At 47.1% G+C, this 19,224-nt stretch overlaps 1 protein-coding gene across 1 annotated transcript in view; it reads left to right on the top strand.

The window, feature by feature from the left end:
• The first annotated feature begins 9,503 nt into the window (after positions 1-9,503).
• Positions 9,504-19,224, top strand: part of LOC137417138 (CMP-N-acetylneuraminate-beta-galactosamide-alpha-2,3-sialyltransferase 1) — a 213,464-nt gene continuing 203,743 nt past the window's right edge. Inside the window, exon 1 of the mRNA XM_068102920.2 lies at positions 9,504-10,109. Within this exon, the coding sequence (XP_067959021.2) occupies positions 9,750-10,109 (360 nt within the window). The 5' untranslated portion in view covers positions 9,504-9,749. The remainder of the gene's footprint in view (positions 10,110-19,224) is intronic.

Genomic DNA, 19,224 nt, shown 5'->3' with positions numbered 1-19,224 from the left:
CATCGGTTGGTGAAGATTATAACAAGTTCGAACTTTACAGAGGAGAAAATGCAGCTGAGGAGTTTGTTAAGAGACTTGAAGATGATTGTGTAAGACGTGTTAATATAATGTATAAAACAAATCAAGAAATGTCATTATCTAGTGAAGAAGAAGAAGATTATAAAAATAGTCATACTTGTCATATATGTTGAGATATTATTGAAGATAAAAAAGTTCGAGATCATTGCCATATATCGGGAAAGTTTAGAGGAGCAGTTCTTGTAATCTAAATTACAAAACAACTTCATTTATACCCGTAGTCCTTCATAACAATTTTCATTATGATACACATTTAATTTATTAAACAACTTAGTAAGACGCCTGGTGATATTTCAGCTATTCCAAACACGGATCAAAACTACATTTCATTTACAAAGAATATAAATACAAATCCTAGAACAAATATTAGATTTATTGATTCATATAAATTCATCTGACCCTAACCCTAACCCTAACCACAACCACAACCACAACCCTAACCCTAACCCTAACCCTAACCCTAACCCTAACCCTAACCCTAACAACAACCCTAACCCTAACCCTAACCCTAACCCTAACCCTAACCCTAACCCTAACCCTAACCTCCAGCTTCTCCAGTATCAAACATTATATCATTTCCTATTCTTTCAAATCATTTTAAAGATACCGACTTGTTAACTAAGAAGGGTATTTATCCTTGTGATTATATCAGTTCATTTGAATAATTTTTTGATACAAAACTTCCATCAAAATATTTTTTTATAATGAACTTAACAAGGCAAATATAACTGATGAAGAGTATAAAAGAGCACAGGAGGTATGGGCTAAATTAAACATAAATAATATGGGTGAGTATCATGATCTTTATTTAAAAACGGATGTTCTTTTGTTGGCTGATGTGTTTGAAACATTCAGACATGTTTGCCAAAATAAAGAATGATACGGTCTTGATCCTGTAAATTATTTCACAGCACCTGGTTTAGCTTGGTCTGCTATGTTGAAGATGACAAAACAACCGTTGGATTTATTAAGTGATGTTGACATGTTATTGATGATTGAGAAAGCAAAGAGGGGTGGTATATCACAAGTATGTAGTAAGAGGTATGCTAAAGCAAATAATAAATATCTTCCAGATTATGAGAAGGAAAAAGATTCATCATATCTTATGTATTTTGATGCTAATAATCTTTATGGATGGGCATTGGGCAATGTTGGAAGCATTACCATATGGTGGTTTTAAATGGATCAATGAGAATAAGCATGATGAGGTATTGAGAGATGTTCTAAGGCATACTGATAAAATTTTAGATAAAATAAAGTTTGGTTATTACTTTGAAGTTGATTTAAAATATCAGAAGAGAATTCATAATAAACATAAGGATCTTCCATTTGGTCCTAGTGGTGAAATTCCAAATTCGGATTTGTTTAGTGATTATCAAAAGTCATTCTTTGAAACAGCTAAATATGTTCCAACATCAAAACATTATATGATTAAAAGATTGAGGTTGTTCATCAAAGGAACCTTGTTCAAATGGTGGATTCTGTACTTGTAGTTAAGAAGAATATGAATGAATATTAAGTTTAATCAAAGGCATTGGTTGGGTAAATATTGTCGTGTGACTACCCTTGGTGAACACCGTAGGGTAGCACGGAGGACCAAACGAGCTTTAACACTCCAAGGCATTCAGTAACAAAAAATATAGCGGAGTTGATACGTGTGGGGAGCAAACGGGGAAGAAACCGGAGAGCTTACCTTTATGGATCCCACCGGCAGCCCTCAAAGCTGTAATAAATAAACTCATGCGAAATAGAATTAAATTGTACAAAAATAAACAGATTTGCCGGTCACAAAATAATGCATGATGAATAAAACTAAAATCCTAAATGGAACATCCCCACAAACAGACCCAAAGACAGACAAAAAGGGAAAAGAAATATGCATCTGTGTGCACTTAACTCTGAGCGTCTCCGAAACCTTGTCAGGATCGTCCAGGCCTCCACCCCCCCCCCTCCCCAAGCGCGCAGTGCGGACACGGCTCTGGTGTTCGCAGGAAAAAGGCCTCTCTACACCCTCGTTCCCTAGGCCGTGATCGCTGGCGTGAAACAGGCCTTACATGCAAAGAGAACGGAAGATGTGCAGCCAGCTCTTCCATGCCGTGCTCGTCCACCCGTCCTCTGCACGGAGAACCGCAATTCCCGGGCCGCAGCTCTTCCTCCGCACAACCACCAGCAAGATCCTGGAACATGGCCGTCCATGATAAAGCCTCCACAATGAGAGAAGGCAGGCGTGAGCAAGAGGGAAGGAAGAGAATACGCCGGCACACAACTGTTCACTGCCAGACCAAAACCGAGAAGGCGAGATGCACAACCGTTCACTATGACATCCAGTTCCAGAAGGGAAAATGTCCGCTGCTCCAACTCTTTTTACATGTGGCTCTGACGTCATCCGTGCCTGGTTCACCAGTCAGCGAGTGCCACCTCTTTGTAGTCCATCTCTGCTCCTATCAGCAAGTCCCATCTTACCCAAGCTTGTGCCAATCAACTCCCCCCCCATCCAATCACAGCTCCTCGGGCCGTGGCTCTCGGCCTTGCCTGCTTCGATGTTGCTATCCAAGTTGGGGTCGTCAGCGGTAGGGCTTGATGCATGATTTCCGGGGTGTTTTATTATTGATTAGTGTAGTTTAATGGCCGATTTTGGCTAGTGTCTAGTGCGGTGTCATTAGGAACAAAGGTATAGCTTATAGAGGTATTTACACACAGGGGATTAATTTACCCATAATCCCTGAGCTCCACCTGAGCTCCATTTACCCATAATCCCTGAACAATACCCCACCCCTCGTGATGGGAACGAAGATACACCTTACATAACATCCGGGCTAAACAAGTACTTATTGCATGGTGGTTCTTCTTCTTCATCGTGACATGCAGAGCATGCTAATTTATGCAAATCTACCTGGTTCTAGGTTATCACTACCCACAACATACTGTTATGGATTCGTCACTTCCGCTGGGGTGGTTTTCACCCACTGGACATGTTTCTGATATTATGTATTATTATTATTTTCAAAAGGTTTATTATTCACGAACGGTTATCAAAAGTTAAAAAGGATACCTGTAAGTGAAACAGGAAACCGAACGAGAAGACAATGAGGTGAAGAGGAAGAAGTGGGAGCAAAGTCGGAGAGGACACGTGACGTCAGCGCTCCATAACGGGCAAGGTTTACTGACAGCCGTGAGGGGATTTTGAGTTCCTGGAAGGGACATCCGGCGATAAGAATATTCGCTGGAGTGGAGAAATCTGCGTAGACAGATTTGGGGCGCTGAGATTCTGACGAATCCTCGCCTCATTGCATCGGCTCAAGCCAGAGCCGTCGGCCATCTTGAACCATGCTTCGGACACCTGTGAAGGTTTGCTTCGTGTCATCTTCACCCCAACATCCTACCGTCTGTCGGGGATGTGGGTGTGCGACCGCTTCATCTCCAATTACGTTGCGGTTTGCTGAGGGAGCGGTGAAGGTGCGCCTCTGGAGGGCGCCGTTGTACATTTTGGCGGGAAGAGCACCCTTGCCCACTGCACACGCTTCGGATATCGACTGGAGAGCGAGATTCAGGCTTCGACCGGATTTCGTTCCATCTACCGCTGGAGCGAATCCCATTCACCTTGGGAAAAGTCATAGAGACATTGAGGAGTGTCGTTGCACTCGCTGGCCGTGCCGTGAGTGACCTGACTTTATATAAGAGATATATAGAGTGCACTCTTAATGGCCATTTGTAGTACCGTTATACCTGTGTGTGATTTATAATACAAGTTTGTTCATTTATAATCATTGGTGTGGTTTCAGTATTGATTTTCAACACAGGGTAACATATTTTTTTACCGGGGTTCCTCTCGGGTTTCGGAGGTTACCGCGACCAGGAGATCCCTGAGGATTCCGTAACAATACGTAACAATATATCTTACTATAATTCACCAAATGTCCGTCCGTCCGTTCGAAGGTACCGCAAAAACGGCTCAACAGATCACTACGATATTTTGGCTCTGTATTCCTGGGACCCCTGGGAGTAAAATAGGCTATATTGTTTTTCCAATTTTTCCAAGTTTTCTAATTTTCCAATTTTCCCAAACACGATGGAATAATATTTACCGATATGAACAGTGATGTGGCATTTGTTGAAATTCTACAAATACTGTTTATTCTACGTACCAGGAGAGAGTAGATCGACTCCTGAAGAACTCTTCCTATATAAACGTGCGGCTCCGAAGTAACATGGCAGCGTGTGCAAAGCGACTGAGAAACAGGTGTAGTGGCCGCTTCCATGTTACAGATTCGGCGGGCACTCTTCACACATAAAGGTGCGACTGAGAAAGACGTGTAGCGGCCGCTTCCGTTTTGCAGAATTCAATCTTTTTTCAAAATGTGCGCCATGTACTGTTTAGATTTTGATGATTTGCATGTCATATGATTCAACGGATGTTTATATGAATCGTTTAAAACAAAAAAGCCTTCAATTTCTGATATTTTGCCTTTTCATTTGGGCTTCTCAATTGAAGCCGTGCCAATAGGGCGGGTACCGTTGCTAGTTGATTATAATACACAGATGAGAACAAAGGCAAATAATGATTTAGAAAAGGATTTTTACAAGTTGATGAATAATGCTGTATTTGGGAAAACTATGGAGAATCTAAGAAATAGACAAAATGTAAGATTAGCTACAACAAGAGAGAAACATTTTTATGTTTCTATTTACAGACTTGGCATTTAATATGGAATATTTTTTTTTCTTGACTTGGGTTTACTTTCTGAACTCGGTATATCAATCTGGTGAGTTTCTTTTACGCTTCGGTGATTTCTTTGTTAAAAGAACCATGTCACTGATTGTCTGTCGCAGCAAGAAGGCAATAACAGGATTATATCACAGGTGGCGTGACAAAATGTACGAACAGGTACATTTGACGATTGGCTTCACAATCGGGTATATAAGGGTTGTTGCGTTCTGTATTAGTGGAAAACAACTGCTGCACAGCTACAAAGGTTATTGCCGCTTCCTCTGGAGATGGTCCGTCAACTCGACAATGCTGTTTGTCATGGAGTGGTGGCTTTACGAAATTCCGGCATGAAACAGCGTGCTATTGCTTGGCAGTATGGCATCACTCAAGGTCAGCTGTCAAAGATCCTGAAACGAAATGCTCAGAGGGGTGTCCCTACTCCAATACCGAGGCCAGGACGTCCCCGCAGAACCACAAGGAGGGATGATCACCAGCTGCACCGGTTAGTCCGCAATGGCCGTACCAAGTCAGCTAATCGGCTTAGGGCTGAGTGGCAGCAACTGACAAATGTGCCTGTATCCACAAGGTTAGTCAACCAACGACTGGTTCAAGCAGGCTATCGTGCCAGGCGTCTCCTGAGAAAGCCACGTCTGACCAGATAACACCACCAGCGCTGATTGCAGTGGGCCAGAGAGCACCGTCAATGGCAGCCAGGACACTGGAATCACGTGATCTTCAGTGACGAGTCTAGATTTCTGGTCTATCGTCAAGATGGCCGCGTCCGAGTGTGCAGACAAGTGCATGAAGCCTACAACGAAGATTGTGTAGTGCCAAGAGTCCAAGCTGGAGGTGGTGGGGTGACCGTTTTGGCTGCTTTTCATGCAGGGGGCAAAACTGACCTGGTTGTTCTGAATGGAAACCTGAACCAGTTCAATCACAGGGCCATTCTGGAAGAAACATTGCTTCCATTTGTTCGTGCAGCCTTTCGAGGAAACTTTGTCTTCCAAGATGACAATGCACGGCCTCATCGTGCTCGCATGATCCAACACTTTCTTGCTGACCGTGGTGTAAAGCATATGGAGTGGCCTGCCATGTCCCCGGATATGAATCCGATAGAGAACTTGTGGGCAGAATTAACGCGTCAAATCGACAACTTGGACCAGCAGCCTGCCTCTGTGCGTGAATTGCAGCAGGCTATTGTAACTGCATGGCAAGCGATTCCTGTCCAAACCTTGGCAAATCTCGTGAACAGCATGCCTCAACATGTACGTGCTCTCCTGAATGCTCGTGGGGGTTACACGAAGTACTGAACTGTAATTTTACTGTGCGTAATTCCAGTCGTAATTTAACTTTTGTTTTAGTTTAAAAAAAATTGGCTAATGTGCAAAATAAAGAGATACTTCTGGAAAACGCACAGAAGTTTAACACAGTACTGTCCGTGAATTGAGTTCGATATCAGTTTACATCACTTTCAAGGATCAATTTATTTGCTTCGAAATGTCAAATGTGGTTTTTGTTTCTTTTAAAGGTCACATTAACAAAATCTAGAATAATTTCAACATAATTCCAATGAACTTTTGGTTCGAAGTCACCTTGAAAAGTAAGTTCACCCCCACAAAAAAAATATTCCATATTAAATGCCAAGTCTGTATATAGAAAAACAATCTACAACAAGGTTAGCTACAACCTAGTTTTAAAAGAGTTGTAATTTTCACTGAAAACTTTTGTGCAGTTCATCTAGTTAAAGAGTGTATACTTTTTTTTTCTTTTTTTTTGGGGATACAGAGTCGAGGCTCGTGAAAGAGCTAACATTTATCAAACAAACAAATCAAACAAGCAAGCAAACAAAGTATATAAAAAGGGGAGCGGTCGAAAAGATGGGGAGAGAAGGGGAGGAAGCACACAAACACAACATTTGAGAGCAGGGACATCAGGAGATGTGTGGGAGGGAGAGGGCCTGGGGGGAGGCAGGATAGGTATGAAACGTAAGGACACCAAGGACTTCCAGGAAAGAAGTCAAAAGTCACCTCAAAAAAGTGGATTTGGGGTGAAATTAGCGGGGGTAGAAAGATCAAGGTTTTGGATTGGGGAAGATAAGAGATGGTGGTGAACAGCCGTTTTAAAGACCTAGAGGGAGGAGTGGGATTGAAGAGAGTGAGGGAGTTTGTTCCAGAGGCGGGAGAAAAGAGGAATGAAGGAGTGAAGGTGAGCAGAGAGTCTTGATTTTGGCAGTTTAACCATAAGAGGGTTGCAGGCAGATCTTGTGCGACCTGTAGGAATATTTGGGGGACAGAACCCAGAGAGAGCTGGGGGAGCAAGGCCGGAGAGGAGTCGGTAGAAGACGGAAAGACCACCAACCTGCCTGCGGTGTGTAAGTGAAAGGCCGTCGGAGATAGCGTCATCGCGGGAGATTCCAATGATTCTGAAAATGGATAAACCAATTTATGTTGGAACAACGGTATTTGATTTATCAAAATATCTTATGTATGATAATCAGTATAATAATATAAAGAGAAGGTATGAAATTGAAGCATGTTTATTGTATATGGATACTGTTAGTTTTATATTAGAGATAAAAACTGATGATATTTATAATGATCTTAAAGAAGATATAGATTCTTATGATATGAGTAATTATAAGTAAAATAATGATTTATACTCTTCAAAGAATAAGAAGGTAATTGGTAAATTTAAAGATGAACTCGGAGGTAATATTCCAAGTGAATTTGTTGGGGTTAGATCAAAAGCATATGCTTATAAATATTTGGATGGAGGTAAATACAAGACTGATAAAAATACTAAAAGGTATTAAAAAGGGAATATTGAAGGAAACAATAAACTTTGATCATTATTATGATTGTATACATAAAGATGATGTAATCTTTAGAGAGATTAACCTTTTTAGAAGTTATGGTCATGAGATTTTTTAGAGACTGTTAATGAGAAAGCTCTTTCTTAATTTGATGATAAAAGGTATATAAAAGATGATAAAATAAATGCACATTCATACGGGTTTAAATCTATATAAATGAATCAAACTAAAGAATGGAGGAACAGTTCAGATTGGTATGTTAATGGTAAACATCACGAATGTGAAAAGTATCAAGCCAATTTAATTGAAGTAGAAACAGGTGTTAAACTATATAAAACAAATAAAAGAATAAATGTTGAAACAAATGAGTTAGCTTCTGTTTCTAGAAATTTTTACATTTTAAAATTGACTGAAGATTTCGATTATTGTCAATTCCTTAATGGTAATATTATTTATTATAATCTTAAGATGGTGTGTGGTTCTGGAGGAGCTCAGAAGAGAACTCTGAGAGAAGTTTATTATTTTATTAATCAACAAAAGAATTATCTTGAAGAAGAAAAAGATAAAGATGTTTTATTTGTAAATATTATTGATGGTGATTCCTGTGCTAAAAGGATGGATCTTATCATAGAGATAAAACATGATCAAATATTTATTGGATCTATGAATAGTTTTCTTAAATTCAATAAACTTGAATTTAGTTCTATATAAATATAAATTTTATTTTTAAAACTACTGTAAATGGCGAAGACAAGCCCCCGCGCAGTGGAGTAGGGACCTAAAGGAGGGACTGGACTGTGATTTGGTATCGGGGACTAAAAAGGAATGATAGTGAAAGGAGCGAAGCGAGTTGAGCTATTATGAGTTTTTGGGCTACGGTACCAAATCACGGGCCAGTCCCTCCTTTAGGTCCCTACTGGGGTGTAACTGTTGGGCGTTTGTTTCTCACGCGTTGATCAGGTCCAGATGTCTCGCGGCGCCCAGGATCACGTGTCATGTTAGCCATGACGTATGACGTGTGACGTATGATGTAGACATGTGTTTGAGGGGAAAAAGCGAAGGTGCTGGTGCTCCAAGGGACTGGACACAAAGGTAAACATGGTGAGAGCGAGCAAAGGTAAACGTGGTGACTGGTGAAAGTGAGACGCCTCAGCAAGTGTGATGGATTGGAAGGATACCTTTGAGGTAGCACAATCACCTTCAAGCTGTCCAGCCTGGGTTTGAATCCCGACCCAGATATAAACTGTTATCCTGGTATTTAACTGGAGGAGTGATTCATCAGTGTGTGCGCCATCCTTGGATGGACGTTAAGCTGGCCGTCCCATCTGTCAGCATTGTTTGATGGACGTTAAGCTGGCCGTCCCATCTGGCAGCATTGGTTGGTGGGCATTAAGCTGGCCGTCCCATCTGTCGGCATTAGTTGGTGGACGTTAAAGATCCCACGGTGTTTTTCGGAAAGAGTCGGGGAGATGTCCCCAGCCCAAGGCCTAATTACAGACAAGACAGTTTGCTTGGCTACTGAGGCCTACAACTACAATATTAATACCTTCGTGTTAATTTGTGATTGGAATGATGAATGATGCTGTTTGGAATGAAAATATAGTGTTTGAGGGGAAACACCAGGAAAAAAAATGCTGAGGGGAAAAATTCTATATAAATTTAACATTTTAAAGCTGGGGTTTAAGTATAAATTTAAGTATAAATTTAACATTCCCCATTTATTTATTTATTTAACATAACATTTAACATTTCCAGCTTGGCAAGCTTAAGCTCTTTCATATGGCTGGGGAAGCCTCAATAGGAATTTGTGACTATGTCAGCACCTGCAGGGGGCGTTATTTTTGGCTTTGGCCCAGCGCCGCAAAGCATTCCCAAGCCACTGGGCACACCCCCAAATTCCTATCCATATCAACACATCATCCCTCACCTGTAACCCGTTTAGCCCGGATGTCTCAGTACTGGTACCTTCTTTCCCCTGCAGGGACTACAAGGACCGTTTTGTGCGGTTTGGTGAACGATTAACATTTTATTTTTTTGAATCGTTACCTCGTAGATTACTAAATAAATAAATAAATAAAACGAAGTGAAAACGATTTTTTTTTAATTGTGGTTATTTTCACGGTAATTCGATCTACAGACTGTATAAGCGTCATGGCGATCAGAGTGAAACTGTTCTTTGGGATTTTGGCCATCGGCACCTTTTCCTGTAGTTTTCTCTTCTCGATGGTGAATCGATATTACGGGTTGAATATTTTGAACAATGCGATCGTGATGTCGATATTTGGAGAGAGAAACGACGAGACGGGATTTAGCGACAGTTGCCCAATGGGCATGACGAACTCATCTCACCTGTCCAGTTTCTTCAAACAGCTCTGCAACCGGGACACCTACGAGGAGATCCGCAATAACAGGTCGTCGCCCTGGTTCGTGAAGAGGTCCAACACATCCATCCGGCCATTCTTGTCACCTCTCTCACAAAGAATCGCTCGGGAAGACTTCAACTGGTGGCAGGTAAGATTGTTTTCACCCCTTTGGCTTTACCACTGCGTGAAAACGAATATTCTGTACGGTACACCTGGAGTTTGCTTCAAAATAATTATTTGTGTCATCTTGAAAAGTTTCTTGTGAAATCCATTTGTATTGTATTAAAGCGCGGCGTTACGCGCGCTGCTTGTGAGCAAGGAGGAAGCGGACAAGCGGTAACATATAAACGCCTTTATTCAAGACTACACTGTAACACTGTACCGCTCCGGGCTGGGCGCCCGGTGTCTCTCATGAGGCCACGCCTACCCCTCGGACGTGGCCACCGCCCACTTGGTGCGTGGAATGATGTCACCACGCCAGTGGGCTTTTGTGTCCGCCACACGCGCCCCCCCAGAATTCCCGCGCACCTGGAGGGCCAGTTTGCGGGGCAGACGAATGACCCGGCCGAAGCGCCCCCTGGCGATCGGCGGCGTCCGGGGTGCAGGGATGCCAGGTGGGATGCCCCTGGCTGCTCCTGGGATGGGTGCAGGACCGGGGGGCGGCGTGGCGGCGGGGCTGGGCGGTGCCGGGGGTCCGCCCGCAGGAGGGCGGCCCCGACGTGGGGGTCGGGCCACTGGCGGTGGATGGTCCACATCGAGGTGGGCCGGCTTGAGGCGGTCTACCGAAACGCGGTCAGGAGTACCGCCGATGTCCAGGGTGAAGTGCTTCGCCCCGGTCTCCAGCACGCGGAAAGGCCCGTCGTACGGGGGCCGCAGTGGTGTCCGATGGGCATCGTGGCGGACGAAGACGTACTCCGCCGTGCGAAGCTCCGGGGCGACGTGCGTCGGTGGGTGCCCGTGGCATGCCGTTGGCACCGGGGCGAACCTCTGGGCGGTCTCTTGCAGAGCGGAGCGCTGCTGTGCCGCGGACCATGGTGCCGTGGAGTCGGGGAGGAACTCGCCCGGCACCCGCAGCGGTTGCCCGAAGACCAACTCCGCCGCGGATGCGCGCAGGTCCTCCTTGGGCGCCGTCCGGAGGCCCAGCAGGACCCAGGGGAGCCTGTCGACCCAGCCGCCGTCGCGGAGGGTGGCCCGGAGCGCGGCCTTCAATGAGCGGTGAAATCGCTCACACAGGCCGTTAGCCTGGGGGTGGTAGGCCGTGGTTCGGTGCAGCCGGACCCCGAGCCCCTGCGCAACCGCCCCCCAGAGCTCCGAGGTGAACTGGGGGCCGCGGTCGGATGAGATGTCTGAGGGGGCGCCGAACCGGGCGACCCAGGTGGCGATGAAAGCCTGCGCGACATCGGCCGCCGTTGTCGACGCCAAGGGCACGGCCTCCGGCCACCGGGTGGTGCGGTCCACCATGGTGAGGACGTGGGTGAAACCCCGCGAGGGGGGCAGAGGTCCCACCAGGTCCACGTGGACGTGGTCAAACCGGCGTTCCGGCACCGTGAACGGGGCCAACGGGGCCTGGGTGTGCCGGTGCACCTTGGCGCGCTGGCACGCGAGGCATGTCCTGGCCCAGCCGCGGACGGCCTTCCGGAGGCCATGCCAGACGAACTTGTCGGCGATCAGCCTTTGGGAGGCCCTCGCGCCCGGGTGGGACAGGCCGTGGATGGCGTCAAACACCTGGCGCTGCCAGCCCGCGGGCACAATGGGGCGAGGACGCCCGAGGGAGACGTCGCACAAGAGGGCCGCGCCCGCGCCGTCGAACGGCACCTCGGTGACGCGGAGGCCCGTGACGGCGGTCCGCAAGGCCTGGACGTCGGGGTCAGCGGCCTGGTCCGCTGACATCCGGGCATAGTCGATGCCGAGGTGGACTGCGTGGGCGACGGCCCGGGAAAGGCAATCCGCCACCGGGTTGTCCTTCCCCGCGACGTGCTGGATGTCCGTCGTGTACTCGGACACGGCCGAGAGGTGACGCTGCTGCCGGGCCGACCACGGCTCGGTGACCTTGCCCATCGCGAAGATCAGCGGCTTGTGGTCGACGAAGGCAGTGAACGCCCGGCCCTCGAGCAGATGGCGGAAGTGCCTGACCGCCAAGTGAAGTCCGAGCAACTCGCGGTCGAAGGTACTGTAACGGCGTTCGGGCGGGCGAAGCTGCCGGCTAAAGAACGCCAGCGGTTGCCAAGCTCCACGCACCCATTGCTCGTGCACCGCGCCCACCGCGTAGTCCGAGGCATCGGTGGTGAGGGCGATCGGTGCATCGGGCGCCGGGTGCGCGAGCATGGTGGCGTTAGCCAAGGCGAGCTTCGCGCCCGTGAACGCCGTGTGCATCTGCTCGGTCCAGGTAACGTCGCCTTTGCCCGGCTTACCTCGGAGAGCTTCGTGCAGGGGGCGCAGGAGCTGGGCGATACGGGGCAGGAACCGATGGTAAAAGTTCACCATGCCCAGGAACTCCTGCAGCCCTCTGATCGTGCGGGGGCGCGGAAACCCCTTCACCGCCTCCACCTTGGCCGGCAGGGGGACGGCTCCGTGCCTGGTGACACGGCGCCCCAGAAAATCGATTGTGGCGGCGCCGAACCGGCACTTTGCGGGGTTCACAATCAGGCCATGCTGGCCCAGGCGTTCGAAGAGCGTGCGGAGGTGGCGTAGGTGCTCTTCGCGGGACGCGCTGGCGACGAGGATATCGTCCAGGTAGACGTAGACAAAATCCAAGTCGCGCAGGACGCTGTCCATCAGTCGCTGGAACGCCTGAGCCGCATTCTTCAGACCGAAGGGCATGCGCAGGAACTCGAAGAGTCCGAATGGCGTGATGACCGCCGTCTTCGGGACGTCCTCCGGCCTGACGGGGACCTGATGGTAGCCGCGTATGAGGTCCACCTTCGAGAAGAAGGACCTGCCCGCCAAACGGGCGGAAAAGTCCTGAATGTGGGGGACGGGGTAGCGGTCGGGAGTCGTGGCGTCATTGAGACGGCGATAGTCCCCGCACGGTCGCCATCCCCCGCCGGGCTTCGGCACGATGTGCAGCGGCGACGCCCAAGCGCTCTCTGAGCGCCGAACGATGCCGAGTCGCTCCAGGGTAGCGAACTCCGCTTTTGCCACCGCCAGCTTCGTCGGCTCGAGGCGGCGTGCCCGGGCGTAGACCGGTGGCCCGACGGTGGGGATGTGATGGGCCACCCCGTGCTTGACGGCCCCCGCCGAGAAGGTGGGCCGCGTGAGGGCCGGGAAACCAGCGAGGAGGCGGGTGAATGCGTCCGCTGCCGGAAGCGTACAGACCAACGTGGCCGGAACCGAATCGTTCGGCAAGCCGCTTGGCAAGCCGCTCGTTGAGCTGGGCAACGCACATGCGAGCGAGCTGAACGTCTCGGCCTGGAAAAGCCATCTGCGCTTGACGTCGACCAGGAGCCCATTAGCGCACAGGAAGTCCGCGCCAAGCAGTGCCATGGGCACGTCGGCGGTGACGAACGTCCATCGGAAAACCTGCCCTCCAAACCGCAGAGAGAGGCAGCGTTTTCCGTACGTACGGATGGGCGTCCCGTTCGCGGCAAGCAGCGCGGGGCCCCCACCCGCGGCGTGCTTGTCTGACATGCCGGCGGGAATGACACTCACCTGTGCTCCCGTGTCGCACAGGTAACGGCGCCCGGAGAAGGTGTCCGTTATGAACAGCAGGCTGCTCGAACGGCCGGCGCTCATCGCCACAATTGAGCGCCGGCCCGGGCGTTTCCCGACCCGTTGAAGGAGCACGGCGGATGACACCGCCGAGCTTCGTGGCCGAACTTGGCGTGGAACCAGCACCAGGTGGTGGAGCTGGAGGAGCGCGGCTGGCTCCGCCAGGCCGGTGGAGTCGACGGGTTTCCCCGCGGTGGCGGTTTTCGCCGCGGCGGTGGGCGGGGCGTGGCGGCGTTCACGAGGTGCGTATCAGCATGCTGCTGAACCACAGCGTGCTGTAGAAGATGATGCTGTGGAACATCAGCGTGCTGTAGAAGATGATGCTGTGGAACATCAGCGTGCTGTAGAAGATGATGCTGTGGAACATCAGCGTGCTGTAGAAGATGATGCTGTGGAACAGCAGCGTCGAAGGCCGTGACGGCCACGCCAACGCTCGCCCGCGTGTCCGAAGCGGCGAAGTACTTGTCCGCCTCGGCCGCCAATGCTCGGGGTTCCGTTAGCCCGGTCCCGGCCAACGCGAGGCGAACCTGCGCTGGAAGTTGGCGACGGAAAAGCGCCCGGAATAACGAACCGGGGGCTTCGTCGCCCAACAGTGACAGCATATGGTCCATTCGGACCGACGGGCGCGTCTCACCGAGCTCGGGGAGATCCAGGAGGCGGTCGGCCCGTGCGTCGTCCGTGAGGCTGAACGTGGCTAGGAGTAGCCGCTTGAGTGCCTCGTACTTGTGGCCGTCCGGTGGGTGGCGAAGGACGGACACAACTCGAGCGGCCGTGCCGGGCCCGAGGGAGGCGACGACGTGGCAGTAGCGCGTGTCATCGCCGGTGAGGTGCCGAAGCTGAAATTGGGCTTCGGCCTGGACGAACCAGACTTCGGCCTGAGCCTCCCAAAATTCCGGAAGTTTGACGAAGGCGGCCATGGCGATGGCGTCGCGTGTGGAAGGATCGCTCCGGCAGATCCAACGTCGAGGGTCACCAATAAAGCGCGGCGTTACGCGCGCTGCTTGTGAGCAAGGAGGAAGCGGACAAGCGGTAACATATAAACGCCTTTATTCAAGACTACACTGTAACACTGTACCGCTCCGGGCTGGGCGCCCGGTGTCTCTCATGAGGCCACGCCTACCCCTCGGACGTGGCCACCGCCCACTTGGTGCGTGGAATGATGTCACCACGCCAGTGGGCTTTTGTGTCCGCCACAGTATTAACGAAACCCTTGTCAATGCTATTTTGTATTTGTACTCTATTTCTGCTACGTATTCTTTTATATGTTCTTACCTGCGACACGTATTCTTTTATATGTTCTTACCTGCGACGCGTATTCTTTTATACATTCTTACCTGCGACGCGTATTCTTTTATACGTTCTTACCTGCGACATGTCGCACGTCCATAAGAGATTCGCGTTGCTGTTGTTGCGGTTCTTGTTGCACTTCGAATCCTGAAACGTGCACTGTACCACACCCGCATGTTTGAAAACTTTCCGAGAATGGTGAAAGTGTGAAATTATGAAATTGTAATATGGGTGCCAAACTACAAGCAAAGCAAGATATTCTGAAAGTTATGAAAGAGTGAAAAATGTTATCCAGGTCAATGTGCAACCATTTCTCAATTGCTAGAGATTTCCATGAAGAGCGCCATTTGGAATCTCAAAGATTGGTGTTTAACACTGATCTCCATACTAACTGGATTGGGGGTAATGCAACAGTAAACGAAGTCAATGAGCCGCCATCTCGGGACCATCAACAAAACATCACTTTGTAGTGTGTGCTGTGTTATAATCAGAGTATTGATATATTGAGACTGCAACATACTACATACTACTACTACAACATACTACCACGACAACATACTACTTCTACGACAACATACTACTACAACATACTACATACTACTACAACATACTACATACTACAACATACTTATACTACTACAACATACTACTACTGCAACATACTACATACTACTACTACAACATACTATATACGACTACAACATACTACTACTACTACTATTACTACATACTACTATTACTACATACTACTACTACTACTACTACTACTACTACTACTACTACTACTACTACTACTACTACTACATACTACTACTAATACAACATAGTAATACTACTACAACATACTAATACTACTACAACATACGAACACTACTACAACATACTATGACTACAACATACTAATACTACCACAACATACTAATACTACTACAACATACTTATACTACTAGAACATACTACTACTACAACATACTACATACTACTACAACTACAACATGCTACTACAACATACTACTACTGCAACATACTACCACTACAACATACTACTACTACTACTACAACATACTACTACTACTACTACAACATACTACTACCACTACTACTACATACTGCATACTACAATGACAACTTGGCACTACAACTACTCCTACTACCACTACATACTATTACTACCACTTCATACTACCACAACATACTACTACTACCGACATAATTACTACCTACATACATACTACCTACATACTTACTACCTATAAACATACTACCTACAAACATACTACCTACAAACATACTACCTGCACACATACCACCTACATACATACTACCTACATACATAATACCTACATACTTACTGTTGTCGTTTCCATTGTCCATTGTTTTTGTTGTTGACATGTTCTAATCCATTGTTTTTGTTGTTGACATGTTCTAACCCATTGTTTTTTGTTGTTGCCATGTTCTAACCCATTGTTTTTGTTGTTGACATGTTCTAATCCATTGTTTTTGTTGGTGCCATGTTCTAACCCATTGTTTTTGTTGAAATCCATGTTCCAGTTTATTGTTTTTGTTGTTTGGTCGATCATCTTTTCACTGCATACGTGCGTTGTGTTGGGTTCTCTGGACAGTCGCGAGCAAAATGAGTAGACTGATGACAGACATAGCAATCACAGAAACGAACAGACTTTCTTTCATCTGGTGTTGGAGACTGTGTTGAGAAACCATTAGAGTATTCTTGTGGGCTCGGGTAATGGTTATGAGATCTGTACTTGTTGCATGGGCTGGAATCTCTCTCCAGTTGATCGCTGATATGGCCTTGGGTTAGGGCAGAATACTTTCCTTTCCATCGAGGGGAATAGCGGCATGGTCCTGTCTTCTGGTGAGATAGACCCGTGTCGACCAGAAGCATGTGTCCGAAGCTCGTCGTCATATCCATGAGGTTCGTGAGTGTCTCCACAGGTATCATTATCGAAGTTATTTGAAGATAAATAAACAGATGTTTGATACTACAGAACTTTAATATACAGGAAAACAAACACGACATTGAAGGAGCTGTGCTCCAACTCGAATCGAAAGAATGGACGCGACAAAAAGCTGGAATTCGTCCGAGATTCTTTATTGCATCAAATCAACTCGGGTACTCTGAAAAGCCCGTTTATCGGGCAGCATTATATACAAGCACTCCAATATCTCATGCCAGAGCGTTTGCCCTTAAAAGGCGCGACTGGGCGTGTCCGGGAGACCTGGGCGAGTCTGGACATGCCCGGGAACGGCGAGACTGGGTGTCGCCGGACGGGCCGGGCGTGCCTGGACATGCCCGGGAACGGCGAGACTGGGTGTCGCCGAATGGGCCGGGCGAGCCCGGGAAAAGCGAGTCCGGGCATGCCCAGGAAAGGCGAGACTGAGCGTCTCCGGGCGGTCTGGGCGAGCCCGGCACAGCAATCGCTCCGTGGTTGCGTCCTCGGCAGGTGTAAGGCGATTGTGTATGTTCAGCGGCCACCGCTACAACATCTTCATATTAAAATACGCCATTTGCTGTCTGTCTGTCTGATGAATTTTTGACCGTGATACATTCCGTTCTTACTTATCCAATCTCAACCAAATTTGACAGGATGACCAAGGGTTACATAATGAAGGTTGTAGCGCATTCATTTTCCCCACCTCCCCAAGGGGGTTTTCTCCCCCGAGCGGGGTTTCCCCACCATTGCCGTCAATGGGTTGCGTGTTGAGGTGTATAGCCGTATTAAGTGAGCTTTATCGTGGCGTTTGTTCAAAGAAGAAGCTTTATCCTGGCGTTTTTCCAAAGACGCTTTGAATAACAAAATTAATGATAATCGCATATTATTAATGTTATGACAAAACAATATTAATACTAATAATGTCCCACTTCCCCAAGATGTTTTTCCTGCAGTGATAACGTGTTTAAATAGCTTATCGTTATAATGGCGTTTCCATGTGAGCAATGGCTTCTACAGGAAGTAAAAATATTATAAACCACAAACACGTATGATTTGCTTTTTAAACAGTCGCTAATGCTGTTTATAACACTAAATGAAGAAATTTGGAGGAATCCCGACATCCATGAAGTAAGGTTTACTTACAGAACTGAGCAAAGATCTATGGTACTCTATATAACCCACAAATGTTGAGTTCATAACATGGCCCTTTCTACCACTACCGTGGCATTTTTTGTCGCAAACTTTTGAAACTCGCTCCGCTGTTTAATACGAAACAAAGGGAGGAAGACCGGGATGTGCTCATTTACCAAGCAGCGATCTAGCGCATGCTAAGCCAGTCGTTCCTTAACGGTTTTGAATTCAGTGCTTGCTTGAATGCTTGAACAACTTGGGGATCTCTCCACAGGAAACTTGGTAAATGAACACACACCCAATGTTCTTGAGATCCGACCATAGATCGACTGTAATCTATATACCCCAAAGAGGAATGACCCTTTCTGCAACTCCCGTAGTGTGCAGGTGTACTCGTCCTAAAAATCTGAAATTGTATGCACATGATCTATTACCCATTTGTATTGCAATATTAAATATATGACATCATAGGTCACATGGTTTGGCAGCCATATTGGATTTAACCTAAAACCCCCAAAAAAACATCTTCTCCCAAATCACCAAATCGATTGACTCGAAAACTGACATGTGTCATTGACTAGGCATAGCAATTAAAAGATGACCACAAAAACATCATTGGTCACATGGTGTGGCAGCCATATTGGATTGAAGGAAAATATTAAATAATTATATCTCTGAAACCGCTTACCCTATCAACGCGAAACTTTACAAATAACATCTTCATTAATGTAATATTATTTATAATCAAAATTTATAAATGATATAAACAAATATCATTTATAATTATTTATAATCCTGTTCATTAATGTAATAGCAAATACACATTTTTCAAGAGCGTCAACAACAAAATTGGAGTATAGTCACAAATAACCATATCAATCCTATTATATTGTGAATAGCAGGCAGTCTAGCATAGAAAATGAACCAGGAAATGACACTTGTTCATATGATAACTTATTTGTATGTATCAGTACAGTTTGACATCATTCCAAGCCAAAACTGTACAAAGCCAAAATACAGCATGACGCAAAATCTTGATATTGCACTTATGGGGAGGAGGGGAGGGGGTGTACCCTCCACTTCAAGAGCAAATTGTGGAAAAACGTCCAAGTTGATTTTTGTCAGAAATGGATATTTGAATTCTACAGATAATTATACCCTGGAAACAACTCTCAGACCTTTTGG

Source organism: Myxine glutinosa, chromosome 3 (assembly GCF_964187855.1).
Source record: "Myxine glutinosa chromosome 3, kmMyxGlut1.1, whole genome shotgun sequence".
Classification (NCBI taxonomy): domain Eukaryota; kingdom Metazoa; phylum Chordata; class Myxini; order Myxiniformes; family Myxinidae; genus Myxine; species Myxine glutinosa.
The sequence above is the reverse complement of the archived record's forward strand: the minus strand, read 5'-3'. Positions and strand labels throughout refer to the sequence as shown.